We start from the raw sequence: 21,716 nt of genomic DNA on the forward strand, positions 1-21,716 counted from the left end.
ATGGTAACATCAACTCTTCCACTGATACTGGAGCTGTGCAAATTGTTCTTAGGGGAATCTGAAACCAGTTGCAACTGACTTGATTTCTTTAGAGAGACAAGGTGGGTGATAATATTTCATTGGAAAATTGATACTGAGACCACATTTGTCAAAAAGTTTATCAAATGTTTTGTATAGCTTCTGTCCCCAACTTCATTATCAAACCGCATGAAATTTGCAGGTTCACTTGAAGGTGGCAGTGTGCTTTGTATCTAAAACTCAGGCTAGCTCTACACTAACCCAGCAGCTCGGCTTAAGTATGGAACTCCCAGTTACATACGTAGCTGGAATCAGCTAACCGTAAGTCAAACTTGGCAGTGTCACCAGGCACAGGATCTGTTGATAAACAAACAGAAGTCAACCATGGTCTCAGTTCAGACACTAGAGTTCATTGGGACAGTGTTTGATTTGACCCAGGAAAAAAAGCCTCAAGACTGTATGGCTGAATCAAAACAAACAAAGAAAATAAACTTCAAAGCTCTATAGAAAGCAAACTCTGATTAAGGGTAATTAGTTGGGAGAATGGGTCTATATTAGTCTATTGGTCTAATTTAGTCTATATTAACTAAAAGTCAAACATTAGTACTTACATTCTTCCCATAAATGGAAAATTTCATCATCAAATATGTCATATTTATTTTGTTTTCTTCTGATACATCAGAATAGGAGCTAAGGAATTGTGTGAAAACATGTGAAAATGACATTTTTATAAATTAATTTATGAATTTATTGGTTACAATATATTATTGCTAATAACTGCAGAAGCAGACAGATAATTGAGGTTAGTGTATAGTTTTTATGATATTGTGTGTTTGATTCTTCCTTCTCTTCTCCACTGTATTGGATACAAATTGGAGGGAAACAACTAACTCTGGAGAGTTAAAGTTTTAATGTTACATATATAGTTAAATGTAACACATATAGTTATTTTTGAGATACTGCACTCCAAGTTTCATTATCTGTGGCAAAATCAGCTGCTTCTTTCTTGTGCTGATTCTGATCTCATTTGTGCTGGTTTAAACTTGGAGTGACTTGAGTAAAGCTAGTGGAGTTATTCTAGATTTACACTGCTTTGAAGAAGAGTAAAATGTGTCCTATAGTCTTTAGTTTTTGCTGTTGTACAACATGGGTGTGTTCAACCTTTGCCCTTTTTGGGGGTGTAGCAACTGTAATGTGGCTTGGATGGCGTTTTAGATTAATAAATCATCCTTTCTTACCTTTCAGATTCTCTCTAGTTAGTTATGTGCGAGAGAATTTACAACTGCAAATATTAGTAAAAAGGTAAGACAGGGATGATGATTAACTAGAAGGTCTGTAATTATTGTAAGCTGTAGCTTGCATACTGCTTCTCTCCACAACGAGAATTACCTTTCATATTGTTATAGTTTCACTGCACTATTTCAGAACACAACAGTGCAAAGAATGCATGTACTGTATAGTTGAGAGAGTTTCTGTCTGTGTGTGTGTCTATCTGTGCTTCCATCTGTGAATCTGTTTGTTCAAGAATTCCTTTTAAATGGTAACAGCTACAACCACCAAATTTGGTGTGCAGCTTTCTCTTATTGTAACTTTAAGCAAGGTCAGGGTCTGGTTGTGCCACGACAATTGGATGTGACTAGAATCTGATTGTTTCTCAACAAAGGGCAAGGGAGGGCTCTAATAGCAAGGACAGTTATACTCAGGAATGACAACACAGTGACTACAAGCGTGGGGGGACAGTTATACCCCAGAATGATCACAGGGGGTCAACCAGAGTCCCAGCCCTGGGAAGATGCCATCAACCAGCAGGGTGCAACATGGCTCCCACAGCCTTAGGCTGGTCCTGGGGAGGAGCTGCCAACCAGCTGGGCAGCGCGACCCCCATTGCCCCAGGCAACCCCCAGGGAATAGCCACCAGCCAGCTGTCCAGTGTGCCCCCCCCCACTGTCTGAGGCCTCACTGTCTGAGGCCTAGGGAGAAACTACTGGCCACCCCTACTCCCTGCCCTGACTCCTGCACCCCCACCCCTGCCCTGAGCCTACCCACACCTCCCAACCTCCTCCCCTGACTCCTACATCCTGCCCTGAATCCCCCATAATTCCCAAACTTCTGCCTTGTCTCATGCATACCCCACATTTCTACCCTTAGTCCCCCATTCCTGCCCTGGTCCCCCCAACTCATGCCCTGACTCATGCATTCTCCACCCCAACCCTGAGCCCCTTCTCACCCCCAACCCTGACTCCTTCACCTCCAGTCCCCTACCTTGAGCCCCCCACATGCCCAAGTCTCTGCTCTGACTCCTGCATACCCCACACCACCAGCCCCCTGCCCTAAAGGATCAGAGCAATGCTGGGTACATCTTCTTCTAGTTTATTTTATAATTTTAAAACGGCTAAGGATAACTTTTGTATTGCCTCTCTGGCTTTAAATACAGGGTGATAGAAAATAAATATCTTTTAAGGATGGTCAAAACTAGAAATTTTTTCCTGAACTCTTTGTCCCTTAACTATCCATTAGAAAAGCTAACTTCATAAGTGTCCACAGAAAAAGTTAATATTTTATTTGAATCCTAATGACTTTGTATCATGGATGGTTATAATTGTTTTAGGGTTTAGAGTTACTGGTTGTTCCCAGGCTGGCACTAAAGAGTCAGATTGAAAGGTGTGATTGAAATATTAATTGTGCATGCAGCAAAATGCTTTTTGGAGGAGAGTTATAAACTGGAACTTTCCCTTGGATTTTCCAGATTTGTTAATTTTATGTTTTTTGAGAAAATGACAGAATTTTCCTAAGGAGTTTTTGTTTTTGGCCAAAGAAAGTGATACATTTGTTCATCTTTAGCTCATTTTTTGGATAGAAATGTCTTTAGTTTTTTTTTTTTTAAGTTTAAGAATTCTCTGAGGTATAGCTGTCTGGGAAGACTTTACAAATTGCCTGAAGAAACTGGCTGATCTTGAAATCCATGCAGGGTATGTCCTCCTATTCTGTCCCAGATAGTCTCCTGCCCCGAGATGTCTCCACTTTCTCATTATTACAATATCCGACCTTTTTGTCTCCCATAAAGGCTTTAGTCATAAATCTCCAGTCACGCTATGTGCAATTTACAAAGCATGAATCCAGGTGATGCATGAGTATGATACATTCTTTGAACTGTGTTATGTGCATTGTTAATGGATAATCATCTCTCTGTGTTGTTTGTGATAGCTATTTTTTAAATAAAGCTACATAAAAACATCAGTCTACGTGTTAAATACAATGCAGGAAGTGTGTAGGGAAATCTGTTTGAGTGAGGTGCTGAGCCAAAAAAGTATGAGAAAAATCTGCAACTTAGTTAATATCTTAAAAAAAACCACGCTATATATCTGAATCTTAGCATGTGATATGCCCCAAGCTTACCAAAAATTTCTAACCAATGATGAGATATGATGTAAAATTTCATTTCAATTTGAATTGCTTTAAAGTTGGGCCTGTACTCAGAGGATATCTTTAATCTTAATTATGATGACAATTGTACTCCTCCATAAAATATCACATAATTAATATTGATAAGGCTTCTTGGCCTAGTAAAATGAACAACCGAAGAGAAGTCTGAAAATGAAAAATATCCCAAGGGTGTGGTGCACATGAGAACCTTGTGATACTTTCAGACTATTGCCACATAACTGCAGTAAACTAAATACTAGATTGACCTTAGTTCTGGAGTCAATAGCAAATAAACATATTAGGATTTATATTACTAGAGCAAAAATGGGAACTGGCAGGATTCCCGTATGTGAGAGCTCTTGTTATATCTGGTAGAGAGCTTCAGGAAAATAGACAGAACCCATTTGCTTTATTCTTTCCATTGTAATATCACCAAAGTGTAAAGTGGAACCTTTAAAATGAACCCATTGAGCCCAGCAAAGCATAAATTATAATTCAGCAGCTGAGTCAGCATTACCTGGTAATCAGTGCCACCCAAAGTAGCTGATCTGATCATTATGTAAAACTGTCACATCTAATCACTCAGAGATCAGACAGGCTGTCCACATGGCGAGCAAACTAGATGGCAACTTCAGTAGGGGCAAGATTCACAGAAAAAAAGCACCAAGATGTCCTCCCTAGTCTACCACTGTGTTTTATTCACAGCACACAGGAAGCTCAACTGAATAAATTGTCCAAACACAACGCTTCTTCCTGTTCTCACGACACCCCTTTGTGGGGTGGTGGAGTGGCACAGAGCCTGCCAGCTCTACATCTGCTGTATTTGCTCCCTTTCACGCAGTGGGGGATGGAACAGAATCTGGTCCCAGGTTCATAATAGGAAGCTGGCTTTAACCTTAACCATGAGATGGCTTCTGGCATTCTATAGTACTGCTTCATATTTTGTGCTGGGTTTTCAGATATAGTGGTGTAGGGGATTATGAACATAAGAACGGCCATACTAGGTCAGACCAAAGGTCCATCTAGCCCAGTATCCTGTCTCCTGACAGTGGCCAATGCCAGATGACCCAGAAGGAATGAACAGAACAGGTAACCATTGAGTGATCCATTCCATCACCCATTCCCAGCTTCTGACAAACAGAGGCTAGGGACACCATTACTACCCACCCTAATAATAGCCATTGATGGACCAAGCCTCCATGAATTTTCCTTGTTCTTTTTTGAACCCTGTTAAAGTCCTGTTCTTCACTCTCTGCTCTGGACTTATCTTGAACTGTTTTATAACATCTGCAAATTTTTCCGCCTCACTGTTTACCCCATTCTTCAGATCATTATATAAAACCAAATTCAATCTGAATTCACACTAATATTTGATCTTGATAACAAATGGTTAATTTGTGCCTTGTATTTAATAATTATATTTATTTCATTAAATTATGCAAAAAAACCAGACTAATAAATAGAAACAATTCAGTGTGTGAGATATTTCTATTAACATCACGGTCATGATTACCAGCATCAAAATAAATACAAGACATCAGGGCCCTTCATCGAAAATTATGTAGCAATTCCATTTGGTGTATTGCAGACATATTCCTATTAAATATTGAACAGTACAGTTGAGAGAGAATCTTGCAGTGCCTTCTACGTCTATTCCAAGGACTTAAGATATTCATCAATTCAAATTTATCAAATTCAATATTCAGACCCATAGGGGACTATCCAAAGTTTAAAAGTTTGCATTTTGTTTGAGTAGTGTATTATTTTAGTGATATTATTCAGATATTTTTTCATTTTAAGCATATGCCAGCTGTGTTACTAATTGTGTCTGCTATAGTGTTATAATCTAGACTTGCATAGCAACACTTTTCTAAGGGTGGGACTGATGTAACTGAGTTGATATGCCCATAGGTGTGTGCACTGCTTTACCTGTTACTGTAGGAAAAGGTTTTCATATCAATATTACACAGGTCAGACTTTACAGCCAGAAGGTTAACCATTGTAGGAGAAAAATTACAAAAAATAATTCTGCAAGATAGAGAGGGGCATGTACTGGCACATCAGATCCAAACCCTCTTCACCTTTGGGAAAGCTCAGACCCATACCTGAACATCACAGCTCAGCTCATTTCGATTCCAAACATTATTCTTGTTAATTATGGCCCTGTTGTGGAATTTGTATGCTTAGTACACTTCCCCTCCCCTTATTGGAGATCAGAAGGCTGCAAATGCACTATGTAGATTTCATGTTGCTTTCTGTGCATTTCAGAGACAGCTGGTTGTACAAAGATTATCAGGGGAAGGTTTTAGTAGGAACATGGATTTGCCATGCTAGGATTAGAGCCTTGTTCTACCAAGAAGAGTATCCTGCCTCCAGCAGTGACCAATACCTGATGTTTTAGAAGAATGTGCAGATTTCCTTGAACCCTTTCTGTCCCCACTGATTTTATACATCCACCCACATGTGTAAACACAGTTACACCCAGCCATTGTGCAATGCTGCAAATGAGGTGAAAAATCTTACCTGACCCTTCTAGACAATGCCCTAGGACATGATATTTGATTGCACTTAACATTAGTTTACATAGCTATTATTTAGTTACTAATGTTGAGTAGTCCATTTCAATTCTAGTATTAGTGCCACAAGCACATATGGTGCTCAGAAGAGTGCAGGTGGGATCTTCAGAAGCACCTAAGTGATTCAGGCTTGGTCTACAGTAAAATGTTTTACAGACATGAATACACTGGCAAGGGTGCAGCTCTACTGGTATTAGGCACATTAACCAGGGTAATTATGTTTCCCTTTGGCGAACCCAAATCACCAGATAGGCTTTAACATTTTTTATCAGTATAACTGCAGCAGTATTAAGGGTGTTTTCCTGTTTTATCTGTGCCAGAGTACTTAAAATGCAGCAAAACTTTCAAGTGTAGTCAAGAGCCTAGGTGCACAAGTGCTTTTAACTATCAATGGAATTTTGGTCCTATGTGAAAGGGGATATTTGAAATCCTGCTTTGAGTTTCTTCTGGGAGGTGCTGAACCCCTTCACACTTTTTGTCAGTAGCAGTACTGCACCCGTTCAGAATCAATTCCTTTGCACACTTGTTCACAGGTATCTCTGATAGGACATCTTGAATTTGTTCATAAGTAGGAGTAGGAGGAGAGCTGCAGTACTCTGTGAGTAGACTGTGTTACTCCTACAGAAAGTGTCTTCACAAGTACTGTTTGACTAAAAATGGTGAAATTGCAGTGACAAACAAAGGCAACATTTTGAAATATTAAGAAATTGGAGTGGGAGGGGAAGGGAGCATTGACTCAGATGGAAAGGAATTTGGAAATGTGAGAAATAAGAGAAAATGCTTGTGCAAACATCAGCATTTTTTTTAAAAAAAGGCAAAGAAGAGTCTATACTGGGCATTTGAAACTGGAACTGAGCTCTGTGAATTTATATTATTGAAAGGGAAGCACTGTGAAGGATGCTTCTGAAGAAAAAAACCTGAAGCATGTTGTCTAATATAATTGAAGAGCATTTGAGTTTTGATATTTCTCGCATTACTGTTGTTGATTTTCATTATGGCAGTGTTAAAAGGTTCCAGTCAGGGAGTAGGGATCAGGGATCAGAGAGGAAAGGCATCTTCATTTACATTAACTCTCCCTCCCCAAAACATGTGCACACACCCTGTTTTCTCCTCCCAATGCATATCTTGGAAAATCATTAGTCACACAATAATACATATAACTGAGCAGGCAGAAACCCACACTCAAGAGGTATCAAGATGTTTAGCATCTTCAGTTAAAATAAAATGAATGGAAAGGAATTGTGGTTTAAATCGCATTTTTAGAAAGGTATTTGTCCCTAGCACAGTCCATATTTTTAAATGTTGCCTTTGCCTAGTGGTCTTCTCGTAGGTCAGCATTGCTTTCTCAAGTGAACAGTCTTGAAGATAAATGAAGAAGAGTGCTCTCCTTTTCAAGTGATAGTAATCTGAGACTTTTCCGTTACATGAGGCTCTTAACAAAAGATTGTAATTCCACCAGCTTTGTTTAGGAAGATACCATTGTCTCTAGAGTAGCCTAGATGCTCTGAAAAAGTCCAGGAGGAGATTCGTGCTTTCAGCTTTTCACTTAAGGGATTGTAGTGTATACATTCCATCGAGTGCTTCGGATTGCAAAAGCTGGCTGAATGTTTCAGGATCCTTTTAGCCCTTCCCCTGCACCCTCCCCCCTTACCCTTGGTACAGCCTTCCTTGCCTCTTCAATGCCTTATGCTAATCAAGTGACATCACCACTAAGTACACAGTGAGTGGCTACTGATTATATTACAAACCAGCAGAAAGGTTTGAGGTGTGCGCTGCTGCTCCTGGAAGCTTTGGAAAGGAGGGCAGAGGATGGCTCCATGCTGCTTTTTCTTTGGTTTGAAGCTGAAACTTGCTTTTATTTCATAGTTGAATTGCAATAGCCTTCGGCTTGTAACTTAAACCACCTTGAAGCACTGGCGGCTCCGTATAGTGGGGAGAAAGAAACAAACCGTGATGGTTTAAGTTTGAATGTGTTATTGGCAACTTACCATCAACCTACACTACTGGATTTTGAACCGAAGCTGTTATTTACTTAAGGTTCAGCTAGAGCATTTTCCCTGGTGGCGTCTCCCCCCCCCCAGCCTTCTGAGAAAGCAGGGATTTGCTTGCATGTATGGTGGAGGAACCTGCGGGGGGTTTATGCTGCAGTTTGACATATCACTGAGTTGTAAATGGAATTACAAAAATCAACCAGTATGCCAGGGCCATTGTCCCCGGGTTATGCCGCTCAGGTGCCATACAACTATAATCAGTTAGAAGGAAGATTCAAGCAGCTACAAGGTAAGCCTGTGCCTATGCCTTTTTCTTAAGTGTTGCTATGATATGATGCCTGTAAACATATTAGCATGAGCTGGTTCTGATGCTACTGTAACATGCGGAGGCCAAGAGTGCTGCTGTAATGCAAAGCTTTGTGTTCTTTTAAGAAATAGTGTAAATCCTCTGTTAATCTGGGACTGCAGTGAGACAAGGCTTGCATGTGGACATGTTCAGCTTTGTAGATAACAAGAGAGCCAAACATTTAGAACAATAGGAAAGTGGGGGTGCAGGCAGGGAGTGGTCTTTTTGGTCGAAACCCCTCTGCAAATTATAATGGTGAATATGGTGTTTAATATGGAATCTTAATTTAGCTATGGTGCAGTTAGCAGTTCAGGAACTACTTCTGATTCCTCACAGCACCTCCTTGTAAAATGTAATCTGGTATTTTCAAATCAAGAATGGTCACTCTTCTCCAAGGCGCATTTGTTTGCTCAAATAGCAAATCCTCAGAATCTGTAGTACAAGGAAACTCACGCATTATGACAATCCTGTTCTCTCTGCAACTTAGTTATCTTACTTTTTGGAGGGAAGGGAGTGTATGTTAATACCTGTTTAATTTCGACTTCGTGTGAGACTGGGAAAGTGGTTCTCCCCCCCCCCCCCCCCCCCCCGAAGCATTCTTGTGCCCTATAGAAAGCATTGCAGAATCTGAGCTGTAATGGAAATCCAGATTATTATCCGGGTAAAGGAATAGAAACAGGCTCAGCATCTCTCTTTTATATGGCAGTACAAATTCTAATGTTCTTCTGGGTCTAGCATATCTCACGGACCAATGAAATGCTCATATTGTAAAAATTTGATTTGAAAAAAATCGTAATCAAACCCCAAATCTTCTTCACTTTGCAGATCCATGTGACACAGTAAATATTCCCAGAGCAGTCCAAGTTCAACCCCACTGGGACATGTTTCTTATTTTACCCTTCTCTGTGCCACGAGTGTGGTCCTGTGGTTCCTGTCAGAGCGGGAGGAAGAACTGTGGTTAGCACAAAGAATATTTTTATTTGTTGGCTTAAAGAGGGGGAAAAAAGTTCATTCATAGTAGTTTGTTTATTTTGTAAGTTAGCTCACAGTTATGACTGCAAACTGGATCTGAAGAGATAAAATGACATTTCAAACTAGACATTCCGTGGGTAGAGCCTGAAAATCAAATATCTAAATTTACACATGAGCAAATACATAAAAAATCTTAACTTTACTCATCTATCAAATCATGAACTGCAGTAACTACTTTAAAAAAGAGCCAGCTGAATTTGTGTAATAGGGGAAAATACACTGACTCGTGCCTTTCTTTTTCTGGTTAAATTAGGTGTCCTAACAAAACAGGCTTTATCATTTTAAGTTATAACATTTCAGGAATCCATGTCTGTTTACATCCTGTTGAAAGAGGCTGACTTCAGAAATCAAGTCACTGTAACAGTCTCCTTATTGCAATTTCCTCTAAAGAATGGACAGTTAAAAACCCAGAGTTTTTCACAAGGTGTAGGGAGGGGTTTCACAGCAGACTGCTCATAACAAAAGGTTGTTTATTCGTGGTGCAGAGGGGAGGGTTGCTTGAAAAAACAGTGCTGACACTGATCTTGTTCAGGGTGGGACTAAACTACAGGAAATGCCTTAAATTATGCACTAAATACTCCATGAAATGCCAAACAATAACACCAAATACTGTGTTGCAAAGGAGGAGGTGGGGGCAGAACAGTACTGCTAACATTGATGATCTTTCCTCATTCTTAAAGGCTCTTTATATGGAACATATTTAAAAAAAATTATTTTGCAGTTGATATAACATACTAAACTGATGCTTTCCTCCAAGCTGGCTATATAATATACTCAGTTCAAAATATTGCGGGTTCTGTGCACTAGTGTGGCAGTTCTCATGCTTCTGGCCTAAGCCAGGAAAGCAGTGAGTTGAAGAAGTATACTTTTGTGAATTACACTTGCATAATATTTGTTCTTTCCCATCACAAAAGATGCATAAGCAAATAATAATGGTTGTACCCTGCACATCCTGCAGGCTCTAAGGAACAGCACAATTGAAGGTTTGCTGTTTTTGTTTTATTTTGGGGTTTTATCAGGAGTCTCACATTTTATAGCTGTTCTGAGTTGTGACTCACTGCCCTGCTAACTGAAGCAGTACTACATAAGTTCCATTGAACTCTCTCCCACCCTGAACCTGGCCCCTCCCTCCCCTGATTTTTCATAATAATCCTAAAGGGTTTTTGTTTTGGCCTTGGATCTGCCCTTCTGCACTAGATCCTAACAAGGTTCTGTTCAAATCTAGTGCACTCTAGCCCCTGATAGGAAATGTTAGGGTATAAATGGAGCAAGTATCCAGGCCCAGTACAAAGCTGCAGATACAGCCAGGCTACATTTATACTGCAGCGCTATTTTGGGATATGAATACACTTTAAAAAAAACTTAAACAATGAATGGCCCTGCAGTACCTTAGAGACTAACACAAAATGTAGATAGATAGTATCATGAGCTTTCATGGGCACAACCCACTTCTTCATCTGAACGAGTGGTGCCCACAAAGGCTCATGATACTATCTATCTGTCTACATTTTTTTGTTAGTCTCTAAGGTGCTGCAGGGCCATTCCTTGTTTGTTTTAGAAATCAATGGCATTCCTTCTGTGTGGCAACACCCACCCTGCAAATGTTTCTCCACTCACTCCAAGTAATTGCTTTCTCACATTAGTCACCACATCCCTGCAAGCCATTTCCATCAGTAGGCAAAATCAAGCAGGAGCTGGTAGTGGACAGTGCCAGTCAGCGAATTGAGACCTACTAACCCCGTGATTCTCGACTCATGGCCAGTGTGCCATTTGTAGCCCCATCAGTACACAGCTGTGGCCCATGTGACATCCTCAGGTTCATACAGGTAGTTTATATGTTGTGGGGATGTAGCCCACATAGTACCGAGAGAGTTGCATACGTGGCCCACAACAGGCTGAGACTCACTGAACCCTTCCCCTTGTTTGTGAAAGGATGCCAATCCGGAATAGAAACCGTGTTAAACTGCTGCTAATGGTACAGATGGCATTACACATTTAAATAAGGAGCACATTGTATGCAGTGTAGTTGTAGCTCGGTCAGTCTCAGGATATTAGGACATAGGTTTGGTGAGTTAATTTTTTTATTGGCCATCTTCTGTTGGTGAGAGAGACAAGCTTTTGAGCCACTCAGTGCTCTTCAAGTCTACACTCTGTGTGGCTTGAAAACTTGTCTCTTTACTGATAGAAATGCTCGATAGAAAGGCTAGATCATCTTAGGGATTTAATATCCTGTTTGGCTAACTGATGATTAAACATACTGTTTAACTGATTAAAGAGGGGTGTGTGGCCAAGGGGGCTGCTCTAGCCTGAGTGGGTTAGAGTAGGTCCCGCTGTCATAGGCAGGGGCTCCTGTGCCTGCCATAGACGGAGGCTGCTCCAACGTCCACCAGTTAACACAGGGGTGGGCAATAATTTTTGACCGGGGGCCACTTCAAACATTTTTTATGTGACCCCAGGCTGCTGCAGAAGTGTCCAGGGCCAGGACACTTCCATGCTTTCCTGCCCACAGACCCTGTTTGGTCTGGGGGTGGGGGAGCACACAAAGTCTTTTCCCCCCAGAGAGAACTGCCAGCTGTTCTGAATGGCTGGTGGTTCTCTCTAGGTACCCGTGTCCACATGAGTTTTCTTCAGATACGCTTTCAGTGTGTCTTTGTAGTGGTTCCTCTGACCACCATAGATGAGCTGAGAGTAGAGGGCTTGTTTTGGGAGGTGAGAGTCTGGCATCTGCACACGGTTTCCAGCCAAGTGAAATTTGTGCATGAGAAGCATTGCTTCAATGCTATTGACATTAGATTCAGCAAGGATTCTGGCATTAGTGCAGCGATCTTGCCTCTTGATGCAAAGAGTCTTCCAGAGGCATCGTTGATGGTACCTCTCCAGACTCTGGAGATGGTGTCGGTAGGACACCCAGGTTTTGATTCCATAAAGGAGTCTGGGAACAACAGTTGTCATTAGACCTGGATGTTGGTGTCCTGCCATTGGTCATGGTCCATGAAAACACATCAGAACATTTTCCCAAAGGCATTTTCCCAAAGGAAGCGTTTGCACCTTGAAGGCTGTGCTGGATCCCATTGTTGGTGGGGTTTTTTTTCCGTGTTTTGAGAGAGTTGGCTACTGACTGCTAGAATACTTTGTCCATTTCTACTGTCAACAATTCAAGAAGAATGTTGATAAACTGGAGAGGGTTCAGAGAATGAGTTAAGGATTTGAAAACTTGCATTATAGTGTTGAACTCCCTGAGTATTCTATTTATCTTAACAAAGAGAAGGTTAAAGGGTGACTTGATTCCAGTATGTAAGTAAAAATATGCTTTCAGATTTATTTTGGGAGAAGTTCTATGGGCTGTGATACACAGGAAGTCAGAGTAGATGACAGGGTTGTGAAAGGGTAATCGGTAAGCAACACCCTTAATGGTTGATGTTTATCAGTTCCAGTTAACTGCTGGAGCAGCTCCCTGCCTGCCATGTGTAGGGGGTTGCTTCAGCCCTGTGGGGCCCACAGTGGACAGCAGCTGTCCAGATGCCCAGAGCAGCCCCTGTCTGCGGTGGGCCCAGCATGTCTGGTACAACCCCTGTCTGCAGGGGGCTCCAGGCAGGGGCTCCCCACCTTAATTAACCAATTACATCCCTACTAGAAGGGACCATTGTGATCTTCTGACCTAGGAGTTGATTAATGTATTTTCACATGTGAGCTCCCATGGTCTAAGATGTAACAGGACACACTCATTCGCCAATCCTGAAGTGAGGTTCAGAGGAATCTTCAAAATAGCAATGCGTCGAAAGTTTTCATTTTGGGCTGAGTCTTACAGTAGATTCCCTATAGTGAGAATTAGCAAGATTCATTCATAGAGAAATATGGTGAAGTTTCACCTTGGACTACATTTATAACTTTTTACAAAAACTTTTTTACTGAGGAAGAAGTCAAAGTTATACTTTTAAGTGATAAGGGTGACAAGCAAACATGATAAAGTAAGTTTAGTCCTCTTTACTAAATACTGTACTGGAAAAGTAAACTTGAATACATTGCACTATAAAAGTGAACTGTGATCATTTGACTGTGATTTGTGTTCTGTGCAGCAAATCTTATTCTGATAGGAGTTATACTGAAGGATATTGCTATGGATGTAAATCTTACATCTGCAGAAAACCAGAGTAGCCAGGCTTGGTGTAGAGAGTTCATGGTTGGCAGGAAGGAAGAGGAAAAATATTGTTTCCATTTTTAAAAAACTGAAGGCACTCATATAATGTCCCCATTATTATATTATCTAGGTACATAGATTTGATTCCATCCAGGCCATGGAACAACAGCAAAGCTGATCCATGATCTATACATGTTCTCCTCTGGCCCTTCTTTACGAGAGCAGATAGCTGATGAATCAGTGTAATTATTGAGAGCCTCATCCCCATGTCACTCTCCCTGTCCACATCAGGAATACCATGGAGCTGAGGAAACTGCTCAAAGTTTATGTAAGTTTTGTGAGAGATTTTGAAAAACTCTTCCCCATCCCTGGGCAATGCAACAGCAGCATTCTGCTACAACCAGACTCTCTGAATATGTGGGAGAGACCCTGGTGCCTAATCCTATATTATGGATGCAGGATAGTAACAGCCATGGCTGGCCCAGGGAAGTCTTGCAGGGCTCAAGCTGAAGGGCTGTAAAATTGAGCTGAAGCTTGGACTCTGAGATTTAGCAGATCCCAAGCATGAAGGTCTGTTCTATAATCTTGCAGACCAAGTCCAAGATAGCTGACTCAGGGCAGCTGGGGCTGTGTGGAGGGTTTTGTACTGCAGTGTGGCCATACCCTTAGACAAACAACTTTTTCTTCTGCGCATGTATTCCGGTTTTAAAAAAAATCATGCAATTCTTTAACAATGGTCTGCATAGCTAGAGCAAGTGATTACTAATGGGCCCCTACTGAATGTAGACTAACCTAGCTATCAGCCATTGTTGTCATGCTGATTGTTACGAGAGGTGAGGCAGAAGGGTGGGAGGGTGTATTTCATTTAAAATAAAATGCCACTCAATTTTATTTAAGTCCAATTTGAATAGCAAATATATTCATGTTCTATAGGCAAAATTCTTCCCACATCTCAATCCTCCACAAGCCACCCATGTCTGTCCAGGGACAATTTGGTTTTAAGTGGACATGCTAACACAGATTGTCCACTAGATGGATGGGTACAGCTAGATGGATGAAAATGGTTTGTGGATTCACAAATCTTTACTTAATCTGCTCTAATGATGTGGTTTGAGTGTTTATTTCTGTGAGAATCTTGATTGTATTCCTCCCATTAAAAATAATTCTCCAAACACATGCAAACACTAGACTTGTTCTGGTGTGATTGTTTCAGAAGGCTTAGAAGCTGGTAATTGAATATTATTGAAAGTTTCCTATGCTTAGGAATTCATTGGAAATATTTTATGTATGTGCAATTGTTGAAAGAAAAGGCTTTAGAAAACAAACCTGTTACTTAACTGAGTGTCTAATTTGGGGATTTAATGCACAGGAAATGGCTGTGCTATGGGTTGTATTTAGAGCATCCAAGATTTTCATTACAGCTGACTTCCCAGCACAACACCTGCTGGGATTTGTCCTGGATTCTTGTCCATTCTTAACATTAAGCTGGTGAAATTTAAACCATTCTTGTGTCTCCTTTTGTCAGTTTTGTACCAAGGTGTAATGTAAAACTGATGCTGAGCAGCACCATGAGGCAGAGTGGCTTGTAATTGCCTTACAAGTTATAAACTGTTTACAGAAATGAAAGCTTTCACTTGCATTATAGAAGATGTTGTAGAATAACACATAGACAAGACTGTTTACTTGTCTCCTAAATTCTGCCTCAAGGGACCTGGATTCTGAGACTCTCCAGTGCTGCAGGCTGGAATTAATGGGACCGTTTCATACAAATTAAGAAGCAGAAGCCTTTTAATTAATTAAAGATAAAAATTAACAGTATCAATGCAATATTCCTTGGGATTTTTAATTTCATATTACATTGAATTAACTCTGACCAAACATTTTTAATTTTCAGTGTACCGCATGGGGTTTTTAGATGTGTGCATCTGTTAAAGAAGTCATCAAGGAAAGGCTAGAGGCTTTGAGAGCTGGGTTTTAGGCAACTGAGAAGAGCTATAAGAAGCAGTAAGACTGATATGTACCCATTAGTGAGAGATTTCTGCTCAGATGTTCAAAGGTAGATTCATTTAAAAGGCCAACATTAAATTGTCTTTAGATTTCAAGACTCCACACACCATTGAGGTAACTGGTGAAATTCACAATATTTGGTGTTGCTATTTCAAGCTTACACAGATTGTTCTCTTCAGTCTGTGTATGGTTAATATTTGGAATTTATTTGTTTTTTAACCATCAGGGCTAGATAACTACTTTTTTTTTTTTTTTTTTTTTTTTTTTTTTGGTAAATATTGACTTAAGGATATGGAGCACTATATTGCTGAAAGGCTGTTTTTGGTTCAGATTTGGTGGTCTTGCAGTGCAGAATTGTTTCATATGTAGCCATAAGCCAGTCTTTGAGCACTAGGGGTTTGAATTGAATTTCTACTGATTTAGGTGGGATTTGGGAAGGCCTTCCTGTTCTGTAGGTTGGAAAAGAAAATGTGCTGCAGCTGGTATCACTCTGCATTGATTGTTCTGTTGATTTCAGTGGAACTAGACTGATTTACAGCATCTGAGGATTTAGCCCTTTGTATAGTCTATGGATAACTTAAATTTAGTTTCTTCATCAAATGTAGTTAGTCAGCAAGCTGCATTCAAGGTATTTAGGAAGATGGTTTCTCTTCCAAACAGGTTTTTTATCTCAGGGTTATATCATGTTCCCACTCAAGACAGTTTGGACTTCAGTTGCAGCAGGAGTGAACTCTACATAGATCACATGAAGATAATGGTAGTGATAGAGGGAGGCAAAATGATAAAGCAGGAAAGGGCAAACTTTTTGGCTGGAGTGCCATAAGGAAGTTCAGAAATTTAATGGAGAGCCGGATAGAAAACTCTTGGAGAGGCCATGCCTTCCCAAACAGCCAGGCACGGACCAGCTCATTCCCACATCCAACCTTCCTGTGCCCTGCCTGATGCACTCCCCCCTGCCACTCCTTGCCTTCTGTCCAACCCTCTCTGCTCCCCACCCTCTGGGACCTCCCACCTCCTATCCAACCCTTGCTCTTTCCTTCTCTGAGTGCCCTCTCCTCAGACCCACTGCCTCCTATCCAACTCGCTCTGCTCCCTGCTGAACCCCTGGGGACCTTCTCTTCTCCTCACCCCCTGACTGTGCTGCCTGGAGTACAGGCGCTGGATGAGCTGAGGCTCCAGGGGAGAAGAGATACCTGGGGAGGAGTTGGGGGCTAGTGTCCCAGGGCAGGAGCTCAGGGCGCTGGACAGAATGGTCTGGATATGACCTGCGGACTGTAACCTCCTCCGTTCTAACATGTTTTCTGATTTTTAATTTTTTTTAAAAATTCTGTGTCTCTTGGTCTCTCAGCTATTAAACTTGTACCCTAAACAATGAAAATGTGTCCAAACAAAGGATCAGGAGAGTGTTAGAGGAAGAACAACCTCATTCACAGAAGCCATGTTTCCTGCACTCAACTGCTCTTCTCTTACATTTTAGTTCAGACATAGTGTTACGTTTAATAATATGTACCACAGATGTTCAGAACTAAATTTAACATACGAAGATGCAGTATTTTTTCCTTGTGCTGGTCCAAGTCAAGACGGTGCATGGTTATTTAATTACTAGCACTTCAGAATGGTTTTGTTCCTCTTCAAGTTGTGTAGAAGGGTACTAAATATCTGAAGATGTGGGTTGTGCCCATGAAAGCTCATGATACCATCTACATGTTTTGTTAATCTTTAAGGGGCTGCTAGACTATTTGCTGTTTAAGTTTTTCCCATTGCAGACTAACTCAGCTTCCCCTCTGAAGCTACTAAATATGTTATTCATTAATGCATGGTATTGAAAAATTTTCCAATATTAAAATGATCAAACACTGTATGCTGAAAGTTATTCAACGAAACAGTAGCATCAGCTTCTTTAGCGTTAGAAGCCGTAGTAAGAGATGATGGAAGAAAAGAATTGAAGAGGGTGGTGGAGCAAGAATGTTTGGGATTTAATCTAGGGCCCTGCCAGGTAACAATCCATTCCAGAACATTAAGCAACAATGTTATTAAATGAGTACGAGGTGAAAAGCTCTGAAGTTGGTTAGTGTTTTTTCAAGGTTGGGGTTAAAGGCCATTAATGGACCGAATTAGGAAACTGTTGATTACTCTGCATTACTATTAATCTTGTATTGTTAACAAGTTCTAAATTCATTATTGCAAGAAGAAAACTGTGAAATAGCATGTAAAAACAGAGAGCACTAACAACAAGGAGTCCGATGGCACTTTAAAGACTAACAAATTTATTAGGGTATTAGAGCAGGGGCGGATATAGGGCAGGGTGAACGGGGCGGCCGCCCCGGGCCCCACGCTTAAAAAAGCCCTGCGCATGCGCCGTGGCAAAGGGGGGGGGCCCGCGGAGTTACACTGCCCGGGGCCCCGCAAAACAGTCATCTGCCCCGTATTAGAGCATACGCTTTCGTGAGCTACAAATCAATTCCTCAGAGAGCACGGTCTCCCATCAAGTTGCATGAGTGTGCAGATGTTTGGGGAGTCTTAGATTTTTCTCCAGCTTGTATTGTTAACAATCCATGTTATTTCACATAGTGAATATAGTTAGCATCAGTGGGCAGTGTTATTTCCCTCTTTTTACACCATTGCAGCCCCCGAGCCCATACTAAGTGTCATTAAAAATGACATTTCAGGACAGTCTAAAAATGTCCAGGGCTGCTGAAGACTTGTATACCAAAACTCTTCTGTTTCTCTCTGCTGAGGGAATGCAAGATGGATAATGATGATCACTCATGCTTGTGACTTTTGATGTAGAATTTAAGGTCACGATGGCAGTGAGAATTCTCATTAATACAAAGGGCCTTGTACAGTGGCTGCTGGAACTAGGGTATCCTGAGCTGAGAGTGTCCTTTGTGAAAGAAAACTACTGTAGCCAAACTAATATTAACCAGTCTCCATAGATATGCTGAATGCCTCACTGTGTTTTTCTTTGAAAAAAACAAAACTAAAGCCCTTCAGTTTTAAAGGGAACAGTTCATTTAAACAGGCACATAGTAATTATGGTGCAGTTTAGAGGCTGTATTAATGATTTTTAAAAGGTCTTATGAAAAATCCGGCATAGTGAGTTGCCTTTTAATCCTAAAATGATGTGGCAGGAAATCCAGATAATTTCAGTGCTTACTTACATTTGTGTTATTCATAGAAAATAGGAGGAGGAAATCACATAAAACCCAGACATTACAGTTAATACAAGGCAAACTTACATTTCACCAACTTTATGTAATGATTTGACTGAATAAAACACACTTTTATTAAAGAACGGTACAGGATTCTGTAGTAGGCCATAAGTGTGTGTATCAGTTCCCTAAACATGATCAGTTAGCTGTCTGTTATGTAGATGTCCTTTAACTGGAGAATCAAAAATTATGATTCTTGGGTTTTCCACAAGAATTGTGCTAATCGTTCTCTAAAAAGAAAGATCCCAAATATCTTTATTTGAAAAATATATCTGGGACAGGCACCTGTAAAAATGGCAAGTCAATGGTTTCTAATTAATTTGATTTTTAATAGCATGAAAATGACTTCAGTTGCAAAGAGGACTACATACCAATGAGATACTGTAAAATGTTCGCCAGCAGCAGGGTTACAGAGGTCATCTGCCTTAAACTTGCATCCTAATCCTGAACAATGGAGAGTCCTGGATGAATACAATACCATACAAAGATTTTTACTTTGTGCTATTTGAGTTATATAGAGATTGAGTTTCTCTGCAGATCATCATCCTAACAAAACAAAATTCTGACTGCACAGACTTTTGCAGGAAAATGCCTGGTTATAGAAAGATGTTTAAGTAGAATAAGCCTAACATAATTACAAGGGGATTGTATCATCTGACTCCTAAAACCATCTTCTTAGCTGTTGTTAGGTGTAAATTGAGGTAGCTCATTTTGAAGCTAATGGAGCAACACCAATGTATGGAGATGAGAAACCATGGGCCAGGTCCTTAGTGATTCAGGCCTCCAGCTAGCTGCTCTTCTTAAATCACCTACCTACCTTTGGTTGCGGCTTCTTTGCATTGATACGGTAAGTTGGTCTCTTTCCCCCTAAAGTACAGCAGCCTTCTTTGTGACTCTTTTTAAGCTGGTAATGCTGCCAGCTCTCAAGTATGACTGAATTACAGGAGAAGAAAAAGGGAAGAGACAATATGCCCATAGTTTTTTTTTTTTCCCCTGCACATAAGAGTCCTCTTATGTGCCTTAATCTCCGCACGTAGTTGGGAGAACTGCTGTTTTTGTCTCTAAGTGATTATCTTTCAGAGCAATGATAATTTCCAGGGTAGGCAGAGTATTCTGTTAATGAGGAGACCATTAGTTTTCTGGGTACAAACATCTCTTTCAGCTCTTTAGACTCTCTGCCATTGCAACAAAAGTGATTACGTGCATCTGCCCTTTGACTGACTACAGTTTGACATGACTAGTACTCATTATGGTACGGCAATTAAATTAAACTTTGAGTAAATAAGGGAGGTATATCAAGAATTCCAGATGTTAGTTTCATGTTGAACTTTTTACTTTTACACTATAATTGCTCATCAGAGACCCCAATAATGTTGGCTTAAGCTGCTTCTGGTTTTAAGTATCCTGGGTTCTCTTGAATGAAGGAAAAGCATCATGAGCATGAGGACCTGCATCAACTAAGCATAGTGGGGCTGCCTAGACCTGAGTGAGCTGCCAATAGAGTGGCTATGAAGAGGTGGTCTCTGTGCCAGTCTCACAAGCACTAGTGCAGAATTTGGAAAGGGGCATGAGCCAGAAGAGAAGCCATAGAAGTGTTTAAATGAATCCAGTGAGTCTCTAACACCATGCATAAGTGACAATATAGACTATAATTCCAGCTGTGGTGGAGACTGCACACCTCTCTGTGGGATAAATTTGTTCCTGTCAGTTCCCCCTTTCCCCAGTGCTTCATTTATTCAGGATTTGAGTGTCTGATGTACATTGCTCTCCGTGTACGTTGCCTCATCCAAAAAAGGAAGGTTTGTGTTGCTTTCAGCACAAAGGGAAAAAATGTTCTTTGAGCAGCTTTAGCACGATCTCCGAGCAGGTCTCTAGTTGCTACCTGAGTATCTTTTATTTTTTATTTTTTAATCTTGCCATTTTCACAGGTGTGGTGATAATCCAGGCGCCTCTAATATCATATTGTAGCTGTATCTGGATGTGACTGACCACAGCTTTTGCTTAGATGAATGTTATAAGAGTTGACATTGTGAGATGGAAAAGTGGTGTGTTTCTCCCTTACATCTGTTGTAACTTCTATATCACTGAAGTGTGTGTGTGTGTCTCTCTCTCTCGTGGTGTCTGATGGGAGTTTGTAACTAGGATATAAAAACTTCATCTAATCTAGGAGAATTTTTCTCAAAAGAGTGTGTATGGAGTCCAGTTATATTGTACAGAATTTAACCAAACACAATTTTATTAACTTCAGTGATGATAAACCACAGGGCATAAATCAAGCCAGAATTTGGTCATGTAGTCTCAGCAGTAACATGTTGGATCTGATTCAGTTATTCATGTTTTATATGGAGGTGAGTGTATTGACTTCAATTAAATAACTAATATGCACCTTGCAGAGAGGAGGGCAGAAGGTTATTGGGTTGATGAGGCCTGATTCTCAATTGTCTTAGAGGAGTAGCTGTGTTAGTCTATAACTTTAAAAATAATGAGTAGTCCTGTGGCACCTTAGAGACTAACCAAAATATATAGAATCATGAGCTTTCATGGGTAAAACTCACTTAATCAGATTAGTTTTCAGTTGTCTTGTTGCTTGTATAGTTATTTGCACCTGTGCAAAGTTTGTTTTATCAATAGAAACTGGGGGTACTCAGTTCTGAAAATCAGGGCACTAGGATTTAGCACATTACTTTTACTTTCAAAATTATTATTTATAAGTCCATTTTAAAAGTGTTTGACTCTAGGATGTCTCTTCTTACAGAAAAGAAAATAATTCTTGGAAGGGTTTTTCATTCAGATTTTAAGGCAAAAAATATCTTAACAATAATAAGTGAGAAGGAGAGAGAGGGGGGAAAATACAAACATGACTTTAAAAAAATCTACATGTTTTTTAAATAGACAGTTTTATTTTAATTCTCATTAGAAAAAGGGCAGCAAATTCTTGACTCTGGCCCAGCTCAAGAGTGGTATGCATTCTCA

General features: G+C 40.4%; 1 protein-coding gene across 5 annotated transcripts in view; it reads left to right on the plus strand.

Annotated features, from left to right (window-relative positions):
* SPTBN1 (spectrin beta, non-erythrocytic 1) overlaps nt 1-21,716 on the plus strand; it is a 212,713-nt gene that overhangs the window by 91,890 nt on the left and 99,107 nt on the right. Inside the window, exon 1 of one of the 5 annotated variants that reach the window (XM_006122117.4) lies at nt 7,754-8,297. The exons of the other annotated variants lie outside the window; for them this stretch is intronic. Within the exon in view, the coding sequence (XP_006122179.1) occupies nt 8,189-8,297 (109 nt within the window). The 5' untranslated portion in view covers nt 7,754-8,188. Of the gene's footprint in view, nt 1-7,753; nt 8,298-21,716 lie in introns of those variants that run through there. 5 annotated transcript variants of the gene reach the window in all.

Source organism: Pelodiscus sinensis, chromosome 3 (assembly GCF_049634645.1).
Source record: "Pelodiscus sinensis isolate JC-2024 chromosome 3, ASM4963464v1, whole genome shotgun sequence".
NCBI lineage: Eukaryota > Metazoa > Chordata > Testudines > Trionychidae > Pelodiscus > Pelodiscus sinensis.